Here is a 13,755-nt window from a genome sequence, read left to right as displayed (position 1 = left end):
GAGAATGACAAATATTTTCTCTATAGCGCTGCTTACTATGGTGGAGCTATAGTAATAAACATTAATAATAATATGCACTGGTAGGGTTATTGTTTTTCCAGGATGTGTTTAATTTGCCGGCTGTCTGGATTCTGGTGATCAGGATACCGACACCAGAATCCCAACAGCTGACAATGCCACCAGCTGGAATCCCAGCGCAACCGGACTATTCCCGCTTATGGGTGTCCACGACACCCATAGAGTGGAAATAGATCCTGTGGCAAGTGCAGCGAGCCACTGAGCTCGCAAGGGGACTCTTAGCGCACACTCCGCTGCAGGCATTCTTGAAGCCATGATGCTGCTGTCGGGATATTGACAGCCAACATCCCGTCCGCTGGTAAATCATACTGAATCCATTTTTCCTCCTACTAAAAACTCTTCCATATATATATATATAACCCATTTTGTATTCTTGGTTTACTTGCGCTTTTAAAAAACTTCTTGCCCATTACATGCAGATCACATTTTTGTGCCGCACCTTGATGTGAACAATTGTTATGCATAAAGCTCATGTGTATAAAGTATTTGGTGTACACAGTAATATGTGGTCTGTCTTACCCCTGTCTGTCTGCCCCTCCCCTTCAGAATGTAAGCTCTCACAAGCAGGGCCCTCTCTCCTCATGTGCTTTTCCCTCTCTGACTATTTTCTACTCCATGTTCCCTACAAAGGCACCTGTCCTTCTGTTTCTGCTAACCTGATGATTATTTCTGATTCTGTCCACGGATGAAGAAATGTTTATTATATACCATGCATTTGTCCTACATTGTCTTGTACTGTAAGTCATTGTTTTCCTGTTTTGCTCATTTGTTTATCTACTTTGAAATGGCGCTGCGGAACCCTTGTGGCACCATATAAATGATAATAATAATTTAGATGAATTCCAGATCCAGTAACAAATTGACCACCTGTACTATAGGTTCTGGAATCTACAGGTTAATCCAGCACTATTATCACAAGAATTTACAAAATTGCCATGGGAATTAGAATCTGGAATAAGATGGAGAACCAGGGATAAAATATAAAAATGACCTGAAGATTCCGGTCTCTTTGCCAAATCGCCCTGAGTATTAACAATCTTACTAGATAATTTAGCAGAGCATCTTTTACTGACTATAAGATGACTGTCGTCTTGTATGACATTACAGCAGCAACCATTTCTTTTTTCTTCTTCTGGTTTTCTTAAATTTTGGCACCTCCGATCTACAGATACGGAATGCCATATCTTTAATATGCTGGGTACACACCTTTGCGATCACTTGGCTGATCGAGTTAAACTCTCCTGATCAGCGCACCAGTGTTTAAACAGCTTGACCCCCTGCGACTCTGTACACACGGAGCTAGAAGTTGCTCAGTGGTTACTTCTCTGGGGACCGAGAGGTCGGCTGTGATGCTTATTAGATGCGTCCTCCCATTCCAATCATTACAGAAGCGTTTTATGCCATTTATCGACCCGACATTTGCATAGCTGTGAATGCAATTTAACTCAATCTCCATTCATTTCAGAAAGGAAATGGCTAGTAATTTAAGTCCTCATATATAGGAATAAAAATAACAAAATTACACATTTTAACTTTGTAACATTTTCAGTTGAGGCTTCTCTTGTGGAATTGTAAAAACTATGAACATGCTGCAGCACAATAATAAACTAGTGTAACGAATGAAGGGAAAATTAGGTCAATAAGTTTGTCACATATACGGCGGGATGTAATGGTGTCCGAGATCGCCGGTGGTGTGTGATGCCAGCCATTCTCTGCCCTTTTTTTTTTTTCAACAGGCCAATCCGTTACAAGGCAGAACCATGCCTTGTAAGTGATTGCCCCCTTAAAACCTGCCAGAGATCGGCCAGCATCCCGCACTTCTGGCGATCTGACCCCATTACATCCCACCAATGTTTTGAGGCTGGACGCATGAATCATGAGTGTCCTGGTTATCTATGTTTAGTTGATCCCAGTGATTGCTGAAATGTGCGTAAGTGTATATTTGCTTAGTTTGTACTTTGAATATTTTCATTTAATTTTCTACATGCCCTGTTTAACCTTCAAATAATTTGCTTGGCAGCATTGAATAGCTAGCAGTGTGATGCTTATTGCAAAAGTGCGCCGTCTCAAATATTTTTATTATTTCCTACCCCTCCTTCATCCTGAATTCTGGAAATAAGCCAGTTGTGTTATATCCCTTCATTGTCATTTCTATTGGTTTCCATAAATTGCAGTCAATTCAGTACAATGGCTTTGCTATTGTTTTAGATATTATACCGCCTGAAGAGCTTATGGTTGCTAGAGTGTGGGCAGAGTAAACCATTTTTGTTGCATCTCAAAACTTAGTCTTTACTGGCACCTGACAGATTGCTATATTAGTTTATTGTCAACACAAGATGCAAAGTGTCTGTTCTAGGTGATATAAATAACTGAATGGCACAATGTACTTTCTTGGTTAACTTTTAATCTTGTAGACACTCCTCTTTCATATGTTTGCTTTCAAGGGAAGGGCTGGTAGTGAGAGTATGTAACCCTGGGACGCGCTTCTTGGTGCTTCCTTATTTGCTGCAGTTAGTGAATTAGCAGCTGTCATTATCCATGGCCCATACTGGCCACACAGCCGACTTCGCGAGTGGATATAGTCCTAACCATGCTCCTCTGGTATGAGTACCTCTACAGTTCTCCCCATTGTAGCCTGGTAAAGTATACAGAAGAATGGTGTACCTCCATGGCCCACTTACTGGGAGATATGTATATTATATCTTACGATTATTACATTTTATAGGATCTGCCATATTGAACTTGCTGGTGGCATGAAAGTTACTAGCTCCATCTTTTGATGCACAGTACATCAGACTATACCAGTGGTTCTCAAACTTTTTTGAATCCGTCATGTGGTGAGAGACATGTTTAATTTCTGTTTCTTAAAGTTTCTTATTGAGAAATTTAGAAAGAAATATTAAATTGAGTAAATTGTGTTAATATGTCATCCTTAGGTTCAATTGTGTGGTGAGGGACAGGATTCTCTTCTGTTTGTCCACATAGTTTACAGTGCATCCGGAAAGTATTCACAGCGCTTCGCTTTTTCCACATTTTGTTATGTTACAGCCGTTTTCCAAACAGGAATAAATAAAATTTTCCCCTCACAATTCTACACACAATACCCCATAATGACAACGTGAAAAAAGTTTTTTTCTAGATTTTTGCAAATTTATTAAAAATAAAAAACTAAGAAATCACATGTACATAAGTATTCACAGCCTTTGCCATGAAGCTCAAAATTGAGCTCAGGTGCATCCTGTTTCCACTGATCATCCTTGAGATGTTCCTACAGCTTAATTAGAGTCCACCTGTGGTAAATTCAGTTGATTGGACATGCTTTGGAAAGGCTCACCCCTGTCTATATAAGGTCCCACACTTGACAGTGCATGTCTGAGCACGAACCAAGCATGAAGTCAAAGGAATTGTCTGTAGATCTCCGAGACAGGATTGTCTCGAGGCACAAATCTGGGGAAGGGTACAGAAAAATATCTGCTGCTTTGAAGGTCCCAATGAGCACAGTGTCCTCCATCATCCGTAAATGGAAGAAGTTAGGAACCACCAGTAGTCTTCCTAGAGCTGGCCGGCTGTCTAAACTGAGCGATCGGGGGAGAAGGGCCCTAGTCAGGGAGGTGAGGTGACCAAGAACCAGAATGGTTACTCTGAGCTTCAGAATTCCTCTGTGGAGAGAGGAGAGCCTTCCAGAAGGACAACCATCTCTGCAGCAATCCACCAATCAGTCCTGTATGGTAGAGTGGCCAGATGGAAGCCATGGCAGCCAGTCTGGAGTTTGCCAAAATGCACCTGAAGGCCTCTCAAACCATTTGAATTGAAATTCTCTGGTCTGACGAGACAAAGATTGAACTCTTTGGTGTGAGTCATGTTTGGAGGAAACCAGGCGTCATGTTTGGAGGAAACCAGGCACCGCTCATCACCAGGACAATACCATCCCTATAGTGAAGCATGGTGGTGACAGCATCATGCTGTGGGGATGCTTTTTAGCGGCAAGAACTGGGAGACTAGTCAGGATAGAGGGAAAGATGAATGCAGGAATGTACAGAGACATCATGGATGAAAACCTACTCCAGAGAGCTCTTGACCTCAGAGTGGGGCAATGTTTCATCTTGCAGCAGGACAACGACCCTAAGCACACAGCCAAAATATCAAAGAAGTGGCTTCAGGACAACTCTGTGAATGTCCTTGAGTGGCCCAGCCAGAGCCCAGACTTGAATCCGATTGAACATCTCTGAAGAGATCTGAAAATGGCTGTGCACCGACGCTTCCCATCCAACCTGATGGTGCTTGAGAGGTGCTGCAAAAAGGAATGGGCGAAACTGGCCAAAGATAGGTGTTCCAAGCGTGTGGCATCATATTCAAAAATACTTGAGTCTGTAATTGCTGCCAAAGGTGCATCAACAAAGTATTGAGTATATGATTTCTTAGTTTTTTTATTTTTAATACATTTGCAAAAATCTCAAACACTTTTTCTCATGTTGTCATTATGGGGTATTGTGTGTAGAATTTTGAGGGGGAAAAATGAATTTATTCCAGTTTGGAATAAGGCTGTAACATAACAAAATGTGGAAAAAGTGAAGCGTTGTGAATACCAGCACTGGTTTTGCCTTTTACATTGACCATAACTTAAATAATTTTAATTGGTCCTGGACCACCAACCCAGGGAACCCCTGCAAGTGTCCCAAGGCATCCCAGGGTGCCACGGCACACAGTTTGAAAACCACTGCTGTAAATAATTTGAATTGGACCTGAACCACCAGTCCAGGGCACCCCTGCGAGTACCCCGAGGCACCTCAGGGTGCCACGCCACACAGTTTGAGATCCACTGGACTATACTATTGTTAGTATTTTTTGTCATGATCCTGATTTCTTTGGTTTTCATTTTCTCTGTTTGTTACAGGATGCCCTGCTCATAGATTGGCAGGAAAATATTTTTTGGGGATTATTTTGTGTACAAAGCTGCAATATTTTTCTTGCCTGTATTGGGAGTGATACAGCTGCAGGGGGCAGCCATTTTTCATAGTCTCATACACTTTTTTTGCGCAGGCTTAATTGTATAAACAGCGGAATTGTTAATTTTATTAACCTGTATTTACCCATTGGTGCTTTGTTTTTCATGCTGAAAACGGTCTTGACTCTTGCATTTATCTTGCGAGACTGAATAGTTTATACAGGTTGAGTATCCCATATCCAAATATTCCGAAATACGGAATATTCCGAAATACGGACTTTTTTGAGTGAGAGTGAGATAGTGAAACCTTTGTTTTTTGATGGCTCAATGTACACAAACTTTGTTTAATACACAAAGTTATTAAAAATATTGTATTAAATGTCCTTCAGGCTGTGTGTATAAGGTGTATATGAAACATAAATGAATTGTGTGAATGTACACACACTTTGTTTAATGCACAAAGTTATAAAAAATATTGGCTAAAATTACCTTCAGGCTGTGTGTATATGGTGTATATGAAACATAAATGCATTCTGTGCTTATATTTAGGTCCCATCACCATGATATCTCATTATGGTAGGCAATTATTCCAAAATACGGAAAAATCCCATATCCAAAATACCTCTGGTCCCAAGCATTTTGGATAAGGGATACTCAACCTGTATAGTAAGGGGTATGTTTATGTTTATATATTTTCTATATAATGATGTTAGTTTTGTGATTTTATATTTAAATTTTTGTAATATATACTTAAAGAGTTAATCTTTATAAAAACCTTATTTTTCTACCAGCATGTTGGAGGATGACCTTGACATCAGTGAGGACAGTGAGGAAGAGGAGGTATGTCTCAACTTTCAGCTCCTACATATTATAAACAAAAACTTATCTCACTATTATGGCATTATTATCTTGTACTACTGCTGTGTATATTTGAGCGAGAAAAATAATACACTTTTGTGTTACCATTTAATTCTGCAGATCACCGAAAAGCCGCTTTCCTCCTCTGCTCCATCAAGGTACTGCCTAAATCTCTGTGTATGACTAATCTGAGAGCTCGTGCTTGCATATTCCGGAAAGGTGTATGTCACTGAGAGAGAGAGTTCGCTAAGCATTGGTCAAACCTTCCTACATAAATGTCACACTATTTATCTGATGCGTTAACACCACACCAGCCATCATTTCTAATACCCTGAGAGAACTTCTAATAATGTATATACAAGAATTTTCTCGTGTCATTACATTCACTTTTCTGAAATAAGTTAGTATAATTGCTCACAGGCATAAATGCGTTTGCGGTGTTCCACTTCTTGCTCTCTTAAAACAAAAAAGGTAAATGCAGACATAGGGATCACTGATCGCTGTGCTAAAACAGGCATTGTTAACATAAGCTGCGAGGAAAAACAAAGCATGGACTAAACCAGCAAAAAATTATTTAAGAAATCATTGTAGAGAACCTTGATAAACAACTTGAGTAGCCGTGCATTGACCACAACTTCCACACTACTACAATCATCTTAAGCTATAAAAGGATATAATTTCTACTGTCTGGAAGATATTTGTTATCTCTATTCTGTAACTAGGACTCGTGTAACAATGGAATTAAAATGAAATTCTTTATTGAATTAATGACCCGATCTGTGGTGCAAGATTGTTGGGGTCTCACTTTGTTTTAGCTTTTGATGTAATCATTACAAAAAGTAATTGACAACAACTTGCTGTACATAAAGACTGTAGTGCATAACACCCACACATCCTACCTTTGCAACTGCCTGGGACCATGTATTGTTAATGTCTGGAAGTTCCAAACACACCTGCCACTAGTGCTTGTAGCAAAACAAAGTGTTTTTAATGAGGGGTTAAGGTAGCCTTTCATAAGCATTGCGCATGCTCCATCCCAATTCCAATGGCTGGACTGTCAGAGGCGTATGGCATTTGATTTCATATAACTGCTATACTGGTGTCTTGTTACTGTGGCTGCTATGCTAAAATTGGCCTGCAAAAGCCTTCCTTTCGTATGTACAAAATGTGGTATAACTGAGACAAAAGTCTTTAATACTTCTGGTTGGCACAAAAATCGAGTAGCCTCTTATTTTGTAGCCTGGTGTGACATGTCTGTAATTTGTGTACCAGTGTAGATGTTACAGCACGATCCTTGTTGAGTTAGTTATCTTGGGTGTGGATTATTAGAGCTACACTAAAAAGGTCTACAGTCAGCAGGTTGACTACTAATGGTTGACATGGAATAGGTTGATGGGGTCAAAAGGTCTATATAAAATAGATAGACAGTGTCGACAGGCTCGGTTGGCACAAAAAAAGCCATTTTTTTATTTTTTATTTTTTTTACGGGGTGTTTTGTCACTTTTCTGCCACAAACAATCCCTATTAGTATACTGTGTCCTCTTGCATGGCTCGCGAGCTTCGGGCAATGCGCAGAAGAAGGGTTGTCCTGCTTCGAAGCAGTCCATTGCATGTTGGCTTAGGCTTACTATCCAACAGGCCTATGTTTCGGCAGACTTACCTGTTCCTAAGTCTCTGAAAGCCCACTCTACAAGATCTGTGGGCTCTTCCTGGGCGGCTGCCCGAGGGGTCTCGGCCTTGCAACTATGCCGAGCTGCTACCTGGTCGGGGAAGAACACTTTTATGAAGTTCAGCAAGTTTGATACTCCGGCCAAAGAGGATACCCAGTTTGGGCAGGCGGTGCTGCAGCAGTCTCCGCACACTCCCGCCTGTTCTGGAAGCTTTGGGACATCCCCATTTCTCTAACGTCCTAGTGGATGCTGGGGACTCAGTCAGGACCATGGGGAATAGCGGCTCCGCAGGAGACAGGGCACATCTAAAGAAAGCTTTTAGGATCACATGGTGTGTACTGGCTCCTCCCCCTATGACCCTCCTCCAAGCCTCAGTTAGGTTTTTGTGCCCGTCCGAGCAGGGTGCAATCTAGGTGGCTCTCCTAAAGAGCTGCTTAGAAAAAGTTTTTTTAGGTTTTAAATCTCAGTGAGTCCTGCTGGCAACAGGCTCACTGCATCGAGGGACTTAGGGGAGAGATTTTCAACTCACCTGCGTGCAGGATGGATTGGAGTCTTAGGCTACTGGACATAGCTTCAGAGGGAGTCGGAACACAGGTCATCCTGGGGTTCGTCCCGGAGCCGCGCCGCCGATCCCCCTTACAGATGCTGAAGATCGGAGGTCCGGAAACAGGCGGCAGAAGACTCTTCAGTCTTCATGAAGGTAGCGCACAGCACGGCAGCTGTGCGCCATTGTTGCTACACACTTCTCACTGACCAGTCACGGAGGGTGCAGGGCGCTGCTGGGGGCGCCCTGGGCAACAATATTAAATACCTTTAGTGGCAAAGAATACATCACATATAGCCATTAAGGCTATATGTATGTATTTAACCCAGGCCAGATTTCTCAAAACCCGGGAGAAAAGCCCGCCGAAAAGGGGGCGGAGCTTATTCTCCTCAGCACTCAGCGCCATTTTCCTGCTCAGCTCCGCTGTGAGGAAGGCTCCCAGGACTCTCCCCTGCACTGCACTACAGAAACAGGGTAACAAAGAGAAGGGGGGCATAATTTGGCGATATTTATATATTAAAAGCGTTTATAACAAAAACAACACCTTTTAGGGTTGTTTATATACATTTATAGCGCTTTTGGTGTGTGCTGGCAAACTCTCCCTCTGTCTCCCCAAAGGGCTAAGGGGGTCCTGTCTTCGATTAGAGCATTCCCTGTGTGGCTGCTGTGTGTCGGTACGTGTGTGTCGACATGTATGAGGACGATGTTGGTGTGGAGGCAGAGCAATTGCCGGTAATGGTGATGTCACCCCCTAGGGAGTCGACACCGGAATGGATGGCTTTAGTTATGGAATTACGTGATAATGTTAGTACATTACAAAAGTCAGTAGACGAAATGAGACGGCCGGAAAACCAGTTAGTACCGGCTCAGGCGTCTCAGACACCGTCAGGGGCTGTAAAACGTCCCTTACCTCAGTCAGTCGACACAGGTACCGACACAGATGAATCTAGTGTCGACGGTGAAGAAACAAACGTATTTTCCAACAGGGCCACACGTTATATGATTACGGCAATGAAGGAGGCTTTGCAGATCTCTGATACTGCTGGTACCTCAAAAAGGGGTATTATGTGGGGGGTGAAAAAACTACCTGTAGCTTTTCCAGAATCAGAGGAATTGAATGACGTGTGTGATGAAGCGTGGGTTAACCCAGATAGAAAACTGCTAATTTCTAAGAAGTTATTGGCATTATACCCTTTCCCACCAGAGGTTAGGACGCGCTGGGAAACACCCCCTAGGGTGGATAAGGCGCTCACACGTTTATCAAAGCAAGTGGCGTTGCCGTCTCCTGATACGGCCGCCCTCAAGGATCCAGCGGATAGGAGGCTGGAAACTACCCTGAAAAGTATATACACTCATACTGGTGTTATACTGCGACCGGCAATAGCCTCAGCCTGGATGTGCAGTGCTGGGGTAGTGTGGTTGGATTCCCTGACTGAAAATATTGATACCCTGGATAGGGACAGTATTTTATTGACTCTAGAGCAATTAAAGGATGCGTTTCTTTATATGCGAGATGCTCAGAGGGATATTTGTACTCTAGCATCAAGAGTAAGTGCGATGTCCATATCTGCCAGAAGAAGTTTATGGACGCGACAGTGGTCAGGTGATGCGGATTCCAAAAGGCATATGGAAGTATTGCCATATAAAGGAGAGGAATTATTTGGGGTCGGTCTATCGGATCTGGTGGCCACGGCAACTGCCGGCAAATCCACTTTTTTACCTCAGACCCCCTCCCAACAGAAAAAGACACCGTCTTTTCAGCCGCAGTCCTTTCGCTCCTATAAAAACAAGCGGGCAAAAGGACAGTCTTATCTGCCGCGAGGCAGAGGAAAGGGTAAGAGAGGGCAGCAAGCAGCCCCTGCCCAGGACCAGAAGCCCGCCCCGGGTTCTACAAAGCCATCAGCATGACGCTGGGGCTTTACAAGCGGACTCAGGAGCGGTGGGGGTCGACTAAAGATTTTCAGCAATCAGTGGGCTCGCTCACAGGTGGACCCGTGGATCCTGCAGATAGTATCTCAGGGTTACATGTTGGAGTTCGAAAGGTCTCCCCCTCGCCGGTTCCTAAAGTCTGCTTTACCAACGTCTCCCTCAGAAAGGACGACGGTATTGGAAGCCATTCACAAGCTGTATTCTCAGCAGGTGATAGTCAAGGTACCCCTCCTACAACAGGGAAAGGGGTATTATTCCACACTATTTGTGGTACCGAAGCCGGACGGTTCGGTAAGACCTATTCTAAATCTGAAATCCTTGAACCTGTACATACAGAAATTCAAGTTCAAGATGGAGTCACTCAGAGCAGTGATAGCGAATCTGGAAGAAGGGGACTTCATGGTGTCCCTGGACATAAAAGATGCTTATCTGCATGTCCCAATTTACCCCTCACACCAAGGGTATCTCAGGTTCGTGATACAAGACTGTCATTATCAGTTTCAAACGCTGCCGTTTGGTTTGTCCACGGCCCCTCGGGTCTTTACCAAGGTAATGACCGAAATGATGGTTCTTCTACGAAGAAAAGGCGTATTAATTATCCCTTACTTGGACGATCTCCTGATAAGGGCAAAGTCCAGAGAACAGCTGGAAGTCGGTGTAGCACTAACCCAAGTAGTGCTTCAGCAACACGGGTGGATTCTGAATCTTCCAAAATCTCAATTGACCCCGACAACACGTCTGCTGTTCCTGGGAATGATTCTGGACACGGTTCAGAAAAAGGTGTTTCTCCCGGAGGAGAAAGCAAGGGAGTTATCCGAACTTGTCAGGAACCTCCTAAAACCAGGAACTGTGTCAGTACATCAATGCACAAGAGTCCTGGGAAAGATGGTGGCTTCTTACGAAGCAATTCCATTCGGCAGATTCCATGCACGAACATTTCAGTGGGATCTGCTGGACAAATGGTCCGGATCGCATCTGCACATGCATCAGCGGATAACACTGTCACCAAGAACAAGGTTGTCTCTCCTGTGGTGGTTGCAGAGTGCCCATCTGTTAGAGGGCCGCAGGTTCGGCATACAGGACTGGGTCCTGGTGACTACGGATGCCAGCCTACGGGGCTGGGGAGCAGTCACACAGGGAAGAAACTTCCAGGGTGTGTGGTCAGACCTGGAGACGTCTCTTCACATAAATATACTGGAGCTAAGAGCGATATACAATGCTCTAAGCTTGGCAAAACCGCTGCTTCAGGGTCAGCCGGTGTTGATCCAGTCGGACAACATCACGGCAGTCGCCCACGTAAACAGACAAGGCGGCACGAGAAGCAGAAGAGCAATGACAGAAGCTGCAAGGATTCTTCGCTGGGCGGAAAATCATGTCATAGCACTGTCAGCAGTGTTCATCCCGGGAGTGGACAACTGGGAAGCAGACTTCCTCAGCAGACACGACCTTCACCCGGGAGAGTGGGGACTTCATCCGGAAGTTTTCCACATGATTGTGAACCGTTGGGAAAAACCAAAGGTGGATATGATGGCGTCTCGCCTCAACAAAAAACTGGACAGATATTGCGCCAGGTCAAGAGACCCTCAGGCAATAGCTGTGGACGCTCTGGTAACACCATGGGTGTACCAGTCAGTGTATGTGTTTCCTCCTCTGCCTCTCATACCAAAGGTACTGAGAATTATTCGGAAAAGGGGAGTAAGAACAATACTAGTGGCTCCGGATTGGCCAAGAAGAACTTGGTATCCGGAACTTCAAGAGATGCTCACGGAGGATCCGTGGCCTCTACCTCTAAGAAGGGATCTGCTTCAGCAGGGACCTTGTATGTTCCAAGACTTACCGCGACTGCGTTTGACGGCATGGCGGTTGAACGCCGGATTCTAAAAGAAAAGGGCATTCCAGAGGAAGTTATTCCTACATTGATTAAGGCTAGGAAGGAAGTGACCGCACAACATTATCACCGCATTTGGAGAAAATATGTTGCGTGGTGTGAAGCCAAGAAGGCCCCAACGGAAGAATTTCAATTGGGTCGATTCTTACATTTCCTGCAGGCAGGATTGTCTATGGGCCTCAAATTGGGGTCTATTAAAGTTCAAATTTCGGCCTTATCAATCTTCTTCCAGAAGGAATTGGCTTCAGTGCCTGAAGTACAAACTTTTGTCAAGGGTGTACTACATATACAGCCCCCGATTGTGCCCCCAGTGGCACCGTGGGATCTAAACGTAGTTTTGGATTTTCTCAAATCTCATTGGTTTGAGCCTCTCAAATCTGTAGATTTGAAGTATCTTACATGGAAAGTAACCATGCTACTGGCCCTGGCTTCAGCCAGGAGAGTTTCAGAGTTGGCGGCTTTATCGTACAAAAGCCCATATTTGATTTTCCATTCGGACAGGGCAGAACTGCGGACACGTCCTCATTTTCTCCCTAAGGTGGTTTCGGCTTTTCACTTGAACCAGCCTATTGTGGTGCCTGCGGCTACTAGCGACTTGGAGGACTCCAAGTTACTGGACGTTGTCAGAGCATTAAAAATATATATTTCAAGGACAGCTGGAGTCAGAAAATCTGACTCGTTGTTTATATTGTATGCACCCAACAAGATGGGTGCTCCTGCGTCGAAGCAGACGATTGCGCGTTGGATCTGTAGCACAATCCAACTTGCACATTCTGTGGAGTCCCCAGCATCCACTAGGACGTTAGAGAAAATAAGAATTTACTTACCGATAATTCTATTTCTCATAGTCCGTAGTGGATGCTGGGCGCCCATCCCAAGTGCGGATTGTCTGCAATACTTGTACATAGTTATTGTTACAAAAATCGGGTTATTATTATTGTTGTGAGCCATCTTTTCAGAGGCTACTTCGTTTGTTATCATACTGTTAACTGGGTTCAGATCACAAGTTGTACGGTGTGATTGGTGTGGCTGGTATGAGTCTTACCCGGGATTCAAGATCCTTCCTTATTGTGTACGCTCGTCCGGGCACAGTACCTAACTGAGGCTTGGAGGAGGGTCATAGGGGGAGGAGCCAGTACACACCATGTGATCCTAAAAGCTTTCTTTAGATGTGCCCTGTCTCCTGCGGAGCCACTATTCCCCATGGTCCTGACGGAGTCCCCAGCATCCACTACGGACTATGAGAAATAGAATTATCGGTAAGTAAATTCTTATTTTTACTAATCTCCCCAATATTCCTTATGGCTGCTAGAGAAAATAGGCTTTTATTTACCTACCGGTAAATCCTTTTCTCATAGTCCATAAGAGATATTAGACGCCCGCCTCAGTGCGTTGCCTTTTCTGCAGGTTCTCTGTTATGTGGTTACCTGTTCAGCTGTTGCTGTTATTGTTACCAGCCGTTGCTGGTTGTTATATGTTTGTGGTGTGCTGATGTTAAATCTCACCACTCTTTATGTTCCTTCTCTAATATATGTCCTTTCTCCTTCGGGCACTGTTTTACCTATAACTGCCTGTGGGAGGGGGCATAGAGGGGAAGAGCCAGCACACCCAGTGAAGGGGTGGGGTGGGGGGGGCTGTGCACCGTACTCGCTGCACCCATTATAAACACCACGTGTCTCAATCGTAGTCCACAAGGATGGTAAAGTATGAATAAGTTGGAAATAATAAAAACGTGTGTCGACCATTGTTCTGTCGACCTAATGTAGGTCTACCATTAGTGGAGCATTTCAGTTGCACTGCTGGCCGCAGAGTGATTGACATGAAGTGGGCGTTTCTGGGTGGC

The 13,755-nt window shown here is 44.1% G+C and overlaps 1 protein-coding gene across 2 annotated transcripts in view; it reads left to right on the top strand.

Moving 5' to 3' along the window:
* Positions 1-13,755, top strand: part of AFF1 (ALF transcription elongation factor 1) — a 346,973-nt gene that overhangs the window by 242,098 nt on the left and 91,120 nt on the right. For both annotated transcript variants that reach the window (XM_063919866.1, XM_063919865.1), the window contains exons 8-9: positions 5,815-5,863; positions 6,002-6,039. In XM_063919866.1, coding sequence (XP_063775936.1) covers positions 5,815-5,863; positions 6,002-6,039 — 87 coding nt within the window. The remainder of the gene's footprint in view (positions 1-5,814; positions 5,864-6,001; positions 6,040-13,755) is intronic.

Source organism: Pseudophryne corroboree, chromosome 1, assembly GCF_028390025.1.
Source record: "Pseudophryne corroboree isolate aPseCor3 chromosome 1, aPseCor3.hap2, whole genome shotgun sequence".
In the NCBI taxonomy this organism is placed as follows: domain Eukaryota; kingdom Metazoa; phylum Chordata; class Amphibia; order Anura; family Myobatrachidae; genus Pseudophryne; species Pseudophryne corroboree.
The sequence above is the reverse complement of the archived record's forward strand: the minus strand, read 5'-3'. Positions and strand labels throughout refer to the sequence as shown.